The 13,412-nt window shown below is 48.3% G+C and overlaps 2 protein-coding genes across 18 annotated transcripts in view; one reads left to right on the top strand and one right to left on the bottom strand.

Moving 5' to 3' along the window:
* Positions 1-2,209: 2,209 nt before the first annotated feature.
* On the top strand, positions 2,210-6,141 carry C17H17orf58 (chromosome 17 C17orf58 homolog). The gene is made up of 4 exons (XM_058675583.1): positions 2,210-2,312; positions 4,242-4,682; positions 4,848-5,039; positions 5,726-6,141. Exons 1-4 carry the CDS (start codon positions 2,237-2,239, stop codon positions 5,914-5,916), a joined length of 900 nt encoding a protein of 299 aa, XP_058531566.1. The 5' UTR covers positions 2,210-2,236; the 3' UTR covers positions 5,917-6,141.
* Positions 6,142-9,132: 2,991 nt separating this feature from the next.
* The window catches only part of BPTF (bromodomain PHD finger transcription factor), a 122,991-nt gene continuing 118,711 nt past the window's right edge, over positions 9,133-13,412 (bottom strand). For 16 of the 17 annotated variants that reach the window (XM_058675750.1, XM_058675756.1, XM_058675754.1 and 13 more), the window contains one exon: positions 9,133-11,288. In XM_058675750.1, coding sequence (XP_058531733.1) covers positions 11,252-11,288 — 37 coding nt within the window. In that variant the 3' untranslated portion in view covers positions 9,133-11,251. Of the gene's footprint in view, positions 11,289-11,731; positions 12,047-13,412 lie in introns of those variants that run through there. The other variant, XM_058675752.1, reaches the window with a different exon arrangement.

Genomic DNA, 13,412 nt, shown 5'->3' with positions numbered 1-13,412 from the left:
ACTGATCTGCTACCTGAGAAAGCCGCAGATAATGGTCCAGGTCCTTGGAGCCTTGTCACCAACATGGGAGACCCAGATGGAGTTCGTGGCTCTTGGCTTCAGTCGAGCTCAGACCTGCCTACTGTTAGGCATTTGGGGACAAAACTAGTATGCAAGATGCTCTTTTCCTCTGCTCTGCCTTTCAAATAAAGACATCTTTTTAAAAATAGGTACTTGAAATAAACAAAAAAGAAACAAAAAAAGTTCTTGGATGTGTGGATTTTTAAAACAATATAATTCTATGTTCCATGAACTTTTGAAGCACTCAAGGCAACAAACGTCATTGTGTGGGGACACCGCCTTAGCTCCTCTGAAAGCACGTGGAATCTGGTCCTCAAACTCATCTGTTGTCCATTGACTTTTCCAGAGCTTTTTTTTTTTTTTTCAATTGGAAAGGCAGATATACAGAGAGGAGCAGAGACAGAGAGGAAGGTCTTCTGTCCGATGATTCACTCCCCAAGTGACCGCAACGGCCGGTGCTGCGCCGATCCGAAGCCAGGAGGTCTTCCGGGTGCAGGGTCCCAAGGCTTTGGGCCATCCTCGACTGCTTTCCCAGGCCACAAGCAGGGAGCTGGATGGGAAGCGGGGCTGCCTGGAACTAGAATTGACACCCATATGGGATCCTGGTGCGTTCAAGGCGAGGACCTTACCTGCTACGCCATTGTGCCAGGCCCACCTCCAGAGTTCTTAACACCTAGATTCCCCAGACCCAGCATGCCAGTGCACCAGCACTGTTGTTTTTGAACACGGACTTGTGGGGCAGCACCAGTTTTTATTTTAAATTATTATTTCTGGGCTCAGCGGCGTGGCCTAGTGGCTAAAGTCCTCGCAGCTGAAGTCCTTGCCTTGAACACGCCAGGATCCCATATGGGCGCCGGTTCTAATCCCAGCAGCTCCACTTCCCATCCAGCTCCCTGCTTGTGGCCTGGGAAAGCAGTTGAGGATGGCCCAAAGCTTTGGGACCCTGCACCCGCATGGAAGACCCGGAGGGGGTTCCTGGTTCCTGGCTTTGGTTCGGCATAGCACCAGCCATTGCATTTGCTCACTTGGGGAGTGAATCATCAGACAGATCTTCCTCTCTGTCTCTCCTCCTCTCTGTATATCTGACTTTGTAACAAAAATAAATAAATTTTTTAAAAAATTACTTCTAACTCGTTTCAGCAGCTACATGTGTCTGAGGGCTTATTGGCATCTCCCTCCCCCAGATCGCATTTGATGGAGTGAGGGTGTCACTCAAGTGAACCAGGGTTCCCCCGGGGAATGCTGCCTCTTTTCAGTCCAGGGGAGGGATCCTCAGCAGAGGACTGAGTGGCAGTCTGTGACATGGGGCTTGGGAATCAGGCGTCAGCAGCAAAAGTGTTCATTTTTCCTGGAAAGAAAAATCCACCTGTCTTGAGATGAGCCATCCTTCTCAAGCAGGCTGGTGAAAGCTGCTTGCACCAGGCAATTAAAGGAATTCAGTATGGATTCTTGGATTTGGCCAGTTCAATGCTAGTTTTGATGAGAGAGAGAGAGAGAAAGAGAGAAAGAGAGAGAGAGAGAGAGAAAGAAAGAGAGAGATCTCTTTTTGCTGACAGTGTTTGTCCCTCCTGGCATTTTGGAAGACTTCAGTTTATGGAAAATGAAATTAAGTAAGTTTAATGTAAGGCAAAACTTTTGAAACCTGCATTTTTTTTTTCAATAGTGACACGCATTGTCATGAATTTTTTGGAGTCCTTCACACACTGTGATCCATCCAGAACCAGAAGGGAGTAAAGTGAATTCTCTGCCTGACATTCTGGGGGCGTTTTCCATCTTAGGCACGCGTTTACTTGTTGATTTCAGCTGGAAGGAAGTTCCCATCGCCTAGTTCCTCAACCCTAGCCCTTGGCCTCTGGCCCCCACAATGCCTTCATCTCTTTCCCTCACCGACCTACTCCCTGTACCCCCCACCCTGGTGCGAAGGGGAAGGCGCGAAGCCCTCGGCGCGCCGCGGGACCCTGGGACACGCGTCCCCCAGGGGCAGCTCGCAGCGGCCATGTGCTCGCCCCCTTAGGGAGAGCCAGAAAACCCTGCAGCTCGTTTTTGTTCAATGGTCCGCTCAGTGAGTCCCGTTTCCCCGCAGGCTGCCCCTCATTAGCATGAACGGGGGTGGGGGGAGAGCCAGCGAGCAGGAGCCCAGGCTGGGTGTGAGCGCCTGGGAATCCAGTCTGCGAAAATGACAGCTCGAGCTCTGTGGCTCCTCTGTCTGCTCGTGGGCTCATCCCCCGAGGCCCCAGTGGCCAAGAGCAAAGGTAAGGTCGCTGCAGGAATGCAGAGCCCGGGGAGAGCCCGCTGGGAGCCCGAGGGGACCCGGGTGAGAGCGCCACGGAGGGCGGGACGCACGCAGCACGGTCAGCGCCCGCAGGGGCCGAGGCTCCGGGTCGGCGTTCGCGCTACAGGGGAGCAAAGATGCGTCCCCAAGACTGTGAGGCTTTTTGGCAAAGCAGTCCCGCTAGGCTACTGAAGCGACCGTGAGCGAGCTGTGCAGGCTGCAGAAAACTTTGCATGTTAAGTAGTTGCTCCATCGCAGGGCTGGGACGTGTCAAAGGGGGTCGTGGCGCGCCTTTGGGGAGCCGGGACGCAGTGGGCGGGCAGGGATCGGACTCGGCTCGGGGTTGCTGCGGGGAGCCCCCACAGCCGGCTCCAAGGACACCTGAGCCGGGCCCCGCCCGGAGGCCCGGCACACACACACACATATTTCACGCAGGACCCGAAACGCAGCTGCGGCGGGGATGGAGAACTCAGGCACTCACGGCAGGGTGTTTTACTGTTTTGCTTTGCTTTGCTTTCTGATTGGGATGTTCTGTTAGCCTCACTCTCTGGGAAAGAGCAGCTTCCATACCTTGCGGGGGCAATCCACTTTGGGTTATTTTTCCACATGGAAATGGACTGACTTCAGTGGCATTTAACCCACATATCAGACGATCTTTCCCATGACAACAGATGGTGCTATCAATGGGAAGCAGTTGTGAGGTCAACAGTTGACAGCCAGAGCCTGGATGTCCACCAGGACTTTATTCAGCTGTGAACCGCGCAGCCGCAGATTCCGTGGGGCAGAGTGAGTCAGAACCGAACTCCTTTGTAAACAAATAAACAAGCAAATAAAACCGCAGGAAAAAAAATAAAAACAATAAGTGAACTTTTCTCCCAGCCCCTGGTGCGGTGGAAAGCTGATGGTCCGGGAGACAGTCAAGTTGGCAAGATAAAGCCCTTACAAGGCTTGCCAAACTGCAAATGGGCAGAGGACACTCTTAAATAAAGCAGCAGGAGCAGGAAAGCAAAAGGGGCTGGGGGCGGGGCCCGCATGGAGGGTACAGCAGACCCCGTAAAGGGGGAGGTGACATGGACAACAGGACTGGACCTGCCATCCCGTCTGCAGAGACTGACCAGGAATAAAAGAGGGGGAAAAAAGTGTCCTCCTGCTGAACCGTTTTAAGTAGCTTTTTCCTTCCACTCCTTAAGGGGGATAAAATGTAAGGGATGGGTGCTTTCACACTTAACCAAGGGCGGTTCTGCCTCGCAGCCAGGCTTTTAAAACCTTCCTCAGCTGTGCTTTGCCCAGTAAGTGGTGTCCAAGAAGCCAAACTGAGAAAAAAAAAAAAAAAAAAACCCCACTCACAAGTGCTCTATTCTGCAGAGCCCAAGATGACAGTGTAAACATGGATGGGAAAACCAAATAGTTCTGTTGTCAGGGGCGCTGAAACGCGCGGGAGAACCTGTAACTTGAGACTTTTTCTCCTGGGGTTTGCTGTTGGTACTTTCTCAACAAACTGTAAATAGCAAAAAAGGCGGATGTTGACACATACGTCCATACATACACATATGTCTACTTATATTTATATTAAGGGCAGGGCAAAAAGAGTTACTCAGGAACCCTGAGTCTTAGAATAAACACAGGGGGTGCGATTTTGAAAAGCTATGGACCTTAAATAAAAGGTACGGCGTGTAACATTTCCTCGTTTGACCCCATCCTCCGAGGGGGGCGCGAAGCTGAGGGCGTCTCCGTCCCCTCAGGGGCGCCCAGGGCTCCCGGCAGGTGCTCCAGGGTCTCCCTGCCGTGCCCGCGGAGACCCCATTTCTTGTGCCCGCTGCGGGCCCCTCCTGCCCGGTCTCAGCCTCCTTCCCCCTCTCCCGGCTTTTGCCTCGCTGACGGCCTCCCGGGGCTCTCCTTCCTCCCACAGCCTCGCCGCCTCACAATAGAAAGCCCGACACCGGCGGCGTCCGCGGCGCTGAGGAGACGCCGGTCCACGAAGCCCCACGGCGGCCTCGAGCGGCAGACACCGACCCCCGCCGCCGGAAGGCCCCGCCGCCCGCCGAGAACCGGGCCGGCTTCCGGGAGGCCGCGCGGCTCGCGCAGGCCGAGAACCGCGCCTCCCCGCGGCGCGTGCCCGCGGCGGAAAACTCCCCGCGGCGGGCGCGCGCCCGGCCCCTGCGCTTCTCGGCCGCGCGCGCCGCCGAGCTGCCGGCCGGCCACGCCCACCCCAACCGGCCGCGCGCCGCCCCGTCCCCGGGGGCCGCGCCCGCGCCCCCGCCGAGTGACCGGGAGCCCGGAGCCGAGCCCTGCGCGCGCGCCTGCAGGGCGGACGTGGACGAGCGCGACGCCTTCTGCGCCAGCGAATTCGGTGAGCCAAGTCCCAGAAAAACCCGTCCGCAAGCCCGCGACCCCGTGCGGGGTGGGGATGGGGGCACTCATGTCGCCACTTGGGGAGCGCGAGGGCAGGTGCGCATTATTGCTTTTTGTCCTCCTCCTCTCCCCCTCCCCTCGAAACTGCTTCTGGTGGGCGCAGCCGTGAATGGAATCGTGCACGACGTGGACGTGCTGGGCGCCGGCATCCGGCTGGTGACGCTGCTGGTGGACCGCGGCGGGCTGTACAAGTTGAGCCGCTTGTACGTCGCCCCCGACGGCTTCTTCTTCCGAGTCCACCTCCTGGCCCTGGATCCCTCCAGCTGCGCCAAGCCATGCCCGGAACTGAAACCTGGTACTGGAGCTGACCCTGTGGCTTCATCATGCGCCCTTGGGGTCTCCAGGCCATTCCAGCACCGTGGTGGTGGGGGGGTCCTGTAGCATGGATAGGATTTGTCCCTGGGACCCGCCCTGTAGTCTAAGCCCACCATCGTCCAGGTCGCCATCCCTCAGCAGTTTTCAAGGCCTGGCCCAAAGCAGGTGTTGCCCACAAGCTGGAGTGATCGGCACCGGGATGAGTCGGGGGCTCTGCCTGACGGGGTGTGTGTGTGTGCGCCAGGGGGGCTTACCCTGCTGCTGGGCCGTGATCAGCCCTCCTGTCCAATGGGACTCTGTGTCCTCCAGAGGTAACTGCACCGTTTCACCCTGGCGCCTGTAGACTACACGTTTGAGTTTCAACAGGGGCAGCCAGGCTTAAGGATTCAGGTGTGGGCATTTCTTAAAACTCCTACTGTTGTTATTGGTGGTGGTGTTCCATTCACTGGTTCACTCCCTAAATGGCCGCAGCGACTGGACAGGCCCGAAAGAGCCAGGAGCCTGGCGCTCCACCTGGGTCTCTCCTGTGGGTGGTAGGGGGCGTGCGCACTCGCTTCCCGCTGGGAGGGACCAGGGGCAGCAGGGAAAGCGATTACCACGCCGGCTCCCGGCCGCCTGTCGTGGTATCTGAGGTCATCGGGTATTAACTCTGGCTGTTTACTTCAGGCAGCAGGTACATTGTGATGGGCCACATCTATCACAAGAGGCGGCAGCTCCCCGCGGCGCTGCTGCAGGTGCTGGGAGGGCGCGTCCAGCCCGGTGACGGACTGCTGGGCGGAGGCGGCGGCTACGTGAGGAGGTTTAACCGGAGAAGGGACGTGCAAGTTCGAGGTGCAGTCGGCATGCAGTGTTTGTGAAGAACACCGCCAGGGCGCCACGGGATCCACGGATATCGGGCACGGGGGCTTCCTTCAGGATCTGGGACCCACCCGCAGCTCCCCCTGAATGACTGAAGTCACTTCATTCACGGGTGACCAGAGGACTGATCTGTCCAGTTAACAAATCACTGCTGCAGATTCAGCTTTTAAATTATTTTAATAGTTCACACGCGCACACACAAACATTTCTCGAATTTACAACTTTGGATCGTTGAAATCATGTATCAGACCAAATTTTATATTCAAAACATCACATTTTAAGTTCTGTACATAACAGTAAGCACACTCATGGAAAGACAGGTTATGGATGAAACGTTGTGGAGATCAAACCCTAGAATCAGAATGCAGGACCAATATTAAAAGGTTACATTTGGAACGTACTATAAGGGGCCTCATTTAGGCAGAGTATTATTATTCGAAGTCATTGTTCCTGGGGTGCCAAGGTATGGTTCCCTTTCCTCGTTGCTCAATGCCTCCTTGCTCTTGGTAACTTAGGTTTATGCCAAGCTGGCGGCTAATGCGATGCTAACTATATATGGGCCTCCTGCTGTCATCTTAACAATTATGACCAAGCCTCCTATTGGTGTTTGTAAAGCACCAAATCTTGCTTTGAAATCAGATTTTGGGTGTACCTGGTGTTTCAGCCTCACCACATCTCAGAAGATTGGAGGAAAAGCCTTTCTCAGAGGTGTCCCCCAGACCCTGCAGCGGGTATCCATCAGGGCCACAACTGGTCTACAACAAATTGGATTGTCAGTGTGATAACTGATGCTACCGAGCCCGTCAGCACTCCACAGACGATGCTGTGAATGTGAGGCACCTGTGAACACACACCAACCAGCACAGCTGAAGACTGCCGCAGACAGTGAGATGAAAGAACCGCATGGCAGAGGCAAGCCTGTTTGCTCTTGGGGTGACGATGTCTGTGGCCTCCTGACAGCTGCACATCTCAAAGGTGTGCAGGACCAGACACCGAGAACTCACAGGGAAGCCAGGAGCCTCCAGCCTCTGCTGGTGTGATCCCATCCGCCCCAGACGCGGGGTGCGCTAAGTAAAATAAGTCTTGTCCAAACATTTGCAAAGTAACTGCGTTATTAAACGGTTGACAGTGAAGTGTACCACTGCCGAAGACCTTCCAAGTTAGTTTTTCTAAGAATGATTTAGGGATAAAATTGTGCCCATCACAGAGGTCAAAGCTGAGCAACACGCTGGGGAAAACTACCAAAGGATCAAATAGATTATTGTTTGGCTGATCAGATGTTTAAGCATAAAGAATGATACATAGCTCTGGTTTAAGAGAGGCAAATAAAATTACTTTCCTCTACTCCTGAGGCTTAAGATAAGGTTTCACTTGTTTCTGAGATATTTTGGAAACACTCAGAATGCCAGGACTAGGTTCCTTGGAGGTCACATGGTTCATGGACAACACACTGGCACGCATGCGCACCCCTCCCCCCGTTGTTTGTTCAGAAACGGCCTGGATTCAGAAACTAAGGCCACCTTTCTAGACCAAGTCTGCAAGGCATGATGGGTGAGGTAGAATAGCAGCGGGGTTGGGGACGCCCAGAGCAGGAATGAACAGGCTGCTTGTCACGGAGTAGGCAGAGTTAAGAACTTCCTTTCCAGCACCCAGCCAGGACTTTGGATACAACCTATGGAAAATTTTAGGGAACCTATTCATCACAATTTTTAGGTCTCCCCATTTTTTCTTTAAACTCATAGTTTGGGCCCTTTGTGTCCACACACTAATAGTCTCTTATCCACAAAATAGCTTGCTCCCTTGAAGGGTAATTCAGTAGTAGCCCTCTCTTAGATGAAGCTATTATTTTACAATTCTTGGAGGAAAAAGCACTTTTCTTTTGGTAGGGAAACGTCTATAAAACATATACACTTGTTTGGTAGCAGCTTTGTAGAGCTGTCTTCTGCCATCTGGCAGTGTTTCTAGTTCTCTTAAGTTCATTTTTGAGGCTGTATGTAACACCACAAAACCACAACTCCAGGACAGACTGGAGCAAGCAACAAGATTTTATCATCTTTAAAAAATACAGCCTATTTCTTTAGCTGAGTTTGATTCAAACACTCAAAGGTGTGATCTGAAGTTTTTTGCAGCATCTCGACCTAAGTTTTCAGAATTATCTCAGTGTTGCAAATTATTATTAAAAATATTCCTCTGCTGCTGGCCCGCCCCACATCCTCCCTGCCCAAGCACTTCAAAGCCACGAGAACCCCCATTCTCAGTTTAAGGACTAGAAACGGGAGACGTTCTGGGGACCAGACCCACTCACTCATGGGGAGAGTGAAGGCCATCCCATCCCTGGCCAACGCAGTCTGAAAAGTGAACAGAGATTTTCGAAGGCCACCAAGCTCTCTTCAATATGAGACACTTAGAAAGAAGCAGGGACTTTGCCTAATAGAAATGAACAAAAATAGAGAAAAAAACTTTTATTTGCAGATTCTAGGATGGTAGGTTACAAACACAGCAAATTTCAGTGTCTCCAAATAACACTCCAGGCCACTTGAAATATAAAAAGGTAATTACACGTTTTCCTTTAGAAAATATCCCCAAGTTCACCATTTTTTTTTCCTTTTAAACCTACTGCAGGACACCGACTAAAAATATCCTGCAAAATTTGGCTAAGAAAAAAATCTTATGAAAATAGTTTTTATGAAATGGTTTCAAAGATTATGAACTTGGCAGATGAAGCATAACAAACATGGAAAATACTTAGCCAAGGAAACCTATTGCTGCAAATCAAGTATATTTACAAGCCCCAAAGACTGGGTTAGAAACATCTTGACAGTATCACAAATGTGCACTACACTACTTGGATTACTGAGAGCCAAACAGCTGTCACCCTATGTGTATCTTCCTGAACAGCAGGTGTTTGTCAAAGAACATTCATAGAAAAGCAGCTTCTGAAATAAGAACGAATGTTTTTCAAAAAATTACTTTTGAAAGGCTAAAACTCTGTACTTGATAAAACTATAAAATGTCTTTAAGTATTTATATGGTAATAGAAATTGCAAAAGGCTTTATATCATTAAATACACACATAAGAAATTAACATCTTCCTAGTCTCAAGATTTCCATAAAATTTACTTTTTTTTTAAAATACAATTTGGCAATGCCAAGAGCTACAGAAAATATATCAGCCAACCAAGCAACCATTGTTTCATTAGAAACTGCACCAAATCCAATGTCAAAAACATTACTTTATTTTTTCTAGGATGAAATGTCCTATTACGTACAAAAAGAATTGCTGTTTAGGATTTGCAACAATTTGTTAAAAACATAGCAATCTATTGCCTACAGGTAGGAAAGTTCTTGCCGCAACAAGTTTTAAATGATTACGCCCATATATATTTATATATATATATATGAATAAATAGTACAGAAATACTGTGACGTGATGAGATGCAGAATAATTTCATAATTCATTAAAATGTGGAATTCTTGCATCAGCACAGTGCATACAATATGTAACAATTTTTTAAAAGGACAAAATAATCCATATTTAACTAATTCCGCTTTAATATTTTAAGCAAAACTTTGCTTCTATGTTTCCATACTGAGCAATTAGTCTCTTAGTCTGTAAGCATAGATCTAAGTAATATTTTTATGTACAAAAAGGAATGGGCATCATTAGATAAAATTAACCCAGAATAACCTGCACACCTGAGCCTGTAGTAGTAAGAAAGAATTGGGGAACTGTAGCAACATCGTTCTTTTTAAGAAACTAAGGTCTAAGAAAGAGTTTGCATAGCAGGGAAACATTAAACAAAAGGAAACTTGTAGAAACAATTATAACTGGGTAAGTTGCAGGAGTCAACAGGACAAAGCAAGTATGAGTCAGTGCAAAATCGAGGACAATTCTTGCAAAGCTGCGTAATCCGACTACGGAGGATTTCACAGAAGCTAGTACTACAATGCAGTGTGCAATGGGTATGTTTAGAACACAGAAAGGAGACATGCCAATACGCCCTCCACAGTTGTGTGTTCTGTATTTTCCCTTCTGCTCACACTACTTTTCCTTTTGTGGAACAAAGAAGTGAACCACAAGCCCGACCAACAAACGGAAAAATACAAAGAAGATGACAACAGCTACAAAGGTCCTTCATAAAATGTGTGCAACCAAGAATTTGCTTGGTATCACAGAATGGACACAGGAAGGCAATGTGTGCTTTGTCACACTGCCATTATCATCAGGATGAGCGACTGATGCACCAGGATTAGCACCCCTGAAGATTGTTCTCTGACATGGGACAGTGGACTGGGAAGTAAAAATGAAGGGCCACTCATGACCCTCAAGGCCCAGGTGCGAGCGACTCCTTGCGCCTCGCCCCGCCTGCAGCCCTCCCTTGCCCCATGAAGGCTGACAGATGAGCATTAGCGCACACTCAAAGACACCTCCATCTGTGGGAGAAAAACCATCTCCATTTATTTTGTTTCATATACATCCATAGTTGAATTTTAATACAAAAAGAAGAAATTAGAATCTGACAAATGTTTACAAACAAGATACCTTCAAATAGATTTTACTCATTTTAGCCTGGTGCAGAGCCAATGACAAATGGTACTGGTATATTCAAGGCAACAGAGTCTGTAGTCCAGGACCGCTCAGCCCAACCTTTATGCAAGCTTAATTCTCATCTACCATGAACAAGAAACTCACTGTTGATTCCAAGTCGCGCATGTGTGTGTGTGTGTGTGTGTGTGCACGTGTGTACATAGCAGCTCCTTTCATAGAAAGAAAAGACATCTAGAGGTTGTCTTGAACTTTTGCCTACAGGAATCGTGACGGGAGACGGGATGGGTTACACGGAACCGGGGCTGGAGTTTATCAGAAAAAATAATTAGCTGACAAATGAGGGCAGCAATAAAAAAGCGTCTTTTTTGCAACAATAAATAAATAGTCAGAAGTTTCCTGTGAGACTCTGAACCAGCTTCTTCACTGAAGAGCGGACGTGGCATTTCCATGGAGTTACACTGGACCCCATAGTAACTGTTTTTTTCTGGCTTTCTTTTTTCTTTTCTTTTCTTATTTTTTTTAAATAAACAAAGTTTTCTCACTTCTGCCACAATAGTAAAACCATTTGATCTTGACAAGATAATGGTGTCGTTGACTTTGCTTTTTCCCTTGTCCGTTGGACAAAATTGGCCAAGAATATAATTGGACTGTTACGACCAATAAAAACGAAGTGTAGGTCAAGCCTTGTCAGGAGAACCTGACTAGAAACATCTGGCTCCTTAACTTAAAATAGTTCAGACAAGCAGACTCTTGCTGTGTCTTATGTTAGATTAACACGCTGAACTTTAAGAAGCTGTAGACTGCAGTTTGTTGTTATGAGACCTACAGAATACAGAAAAAAGGGAACAATTAAGCACCCTTCATTTTGAAAACAACGATGCTTTATGTGGATGCCAAGGTCAAGCAGTCTGAGGGAAGCAGCCATATTCGTCCATTCACCCTCAGCAAGCAAATACAAGAGGACAGTTAAGAAAATGTTAACGTATAATACCAAAAAATGTGTTAACGTATAATACGAAAACTTTTCAGTGCACATTAAACATGATAGCTAATACCGGAAAAAGCCAGCATCTTTAGCCAATGAAACAGAGGCATTACCAAACGCATTGCCATTGCAGCAAGGGGTGTGTGCGAGGCAGAGTGTGTGAGTGTGCGTGTATGTGCATACATGTATGTACATTAGGGAAGGGAAGGGAAAAATCATGCTAAAAAAGAAATAGCAATATTAAAACCCCATTGTTCTATTAAAATCCAGAAGTCCTCCCTTCTAGTTTCACAGTTTTATTCAAAACCTTTGTTAGTAAACCAAACGACTGTACAGTTACCAAACCACTTCATATTGCAATAGCAGATAAACACAGGCTTTGCAGGAGTTTACAGCTTTTAAACACAGCATTCAATACGGCTGCTGCAATAGGTGGGTTCACTGCTGTACATCTTTTAATATCAAAACTTGTATTAACTAATCTCAACTTGGGGGAGGGCAATTTTGAATTAGGCAATCACGTGGTATAATAAAAGAGTGACCTCAATATCGAGTTCAGATTCCAGTTAAAAATTCAGACTAAAGATATCACAATCTGTAAGAAAAGAAAGAACATGGATGGTATGAATGGTGAATTGTAAAAAAAGGGCAATAACGAAAATAATGTGCAAACAATACTGGCGATTATAAATTTAAAAAATGGGGAACTATGGCAATGGCAACAGTGTCACACTCAAGGCCAGGGAGGGTGCAGACTGGCCACGTCTCCAATTCTTCCAGCCTCATGCCTGGAAATCAAGAGAAACCCCCTGAAATGGCAGCAGTGAGCTGCCTTTTCACAACTCTTCATAGCAATTTATTTCAGTAGAAATAAATTCTTTCATGAAAACTTGGATAAAAAAAAAAAAAATCTGTATTCTGGAGAGTACTGAAATGTGACCTGCTAGCTCCTACCATGTTCTCTGCACTGCCGAGTTGGTCTCTCTCTGACCCACTGTTACTGTTTATTTGTCAGGACTCCAGTACTCTGAGCAGTGAAGGTCTGTAGTTTGTGACTGACAGACGGGACAAAGCCCCCGTGTGAAGGCGCAGACACGGCCTCGGCACAGGGCCTGCATACAGCTTTAGAGTCCTTCCCTGAGAAGGCTCAGGATTTCTGCTCCTCATCCTTCCTTCTCCTTTTATAAATGTTATTATTATTATTATTTAAAAAATTTATTTAGAGTTACAGAGAGAAGGGAGATGGAGATTCTCCATCTGCTAGTTCACTCCAAATGGCTGTCAACAGCTGGTGCAGGGCCAGGCTGAAGCCAGGAGACTGGGACACCATTCAGATCTCCCACTTGGGCACACTAAGGGCCTGTGCAACTGGGCATTCCTTGATGCAGGCATCCTGATCAGAAGGGAAGCAGCCAGGACATGAACTGGTGCCACGCTGTAGGCGGTAGCTCAACCCACTACGCCACAATGCTAGCCCTTTCTTCATCTCCACAGGCTCTATTTTATGTAAATATGTAAAAATGATTCCAAAATATAACTGGTGATAACATTCTATCTTTCTCCAGTGCAACAGATATCCAGCAACCTAAAGCTTCTCTTTAGACTTCCTCCCGCCTGGAGTGCGGATTCCCTTAGTTGTGCAGGGACACAAGGACACTGTTCCTAGTCTGCCCAGGTAGGGGTGATCCAGCCTGTAGACTGATGATGAGGCTGGTGAGTAATGGAACTCAAGGACTCTAGAGTGGTGGCCGCTTTCATGGGAAAGGAAAATGGTCCTACAGAGCAATGAAGAAAATCACAGGCCCTAGGAGGCAGCATGGCTCAGAAACAGATGGGAGTAATTCCAGGAACTGACTTGGATGCAAGCTCCTCGATGCTTTCTACACAATATTACAGGTTCCAAAAAGTGGGGGGCGGGGTGGGGCTGTAGACTTACAGTCTTTGCCAAGAGAAGATTGTCC

Source organism: Ochotona princeps, chromosome 17 (genome assembly GCF_030435755.1).
Source record: "Ochotona princeps isolate mOchPri1 chromosome 17, mOchPri1.hap1, whole genome shotgun sequence".
In the NCBI taxonomy this organism is placed as follows: Eukaryota; Metazoa; Chordata; class Mammalia; order Lagomorpha; family Ochotonidae; genus Ochotona; species Ochotona princeps.
The sequence above is the reverse complement of the archived record's forward strand: the minus strand, read 5'-3'. Positions and strand labels throughout refer to the sequence as shown.

Excerpts from the sequence above, each read along its gene's own strand:
- C17H17orf58 (XM_058675583.1), top strand. The coding sequence starts at position 2,237 with ATGACAGCTCGAGCTCTGTGGCTCCTCTGTCTGCTCGTGGGCTCATCC. Across the intron at positions 2,313-4,241 it reads CCCAGTGGCCAAGAGCAAAG|CCTCGCCGCCTCACAATAGA; the intron begins GTAAGGTCGCTG and ends TTCCTCCCACAG. Across the intron at positions 4,683-4,847 it reads CTTCTGCGCCAGCGAATTCG|CCGTGAATGGAATCGTGCAC; the intron begins GTGAGCCAAGTC and ends TGGTGGGCGCAG.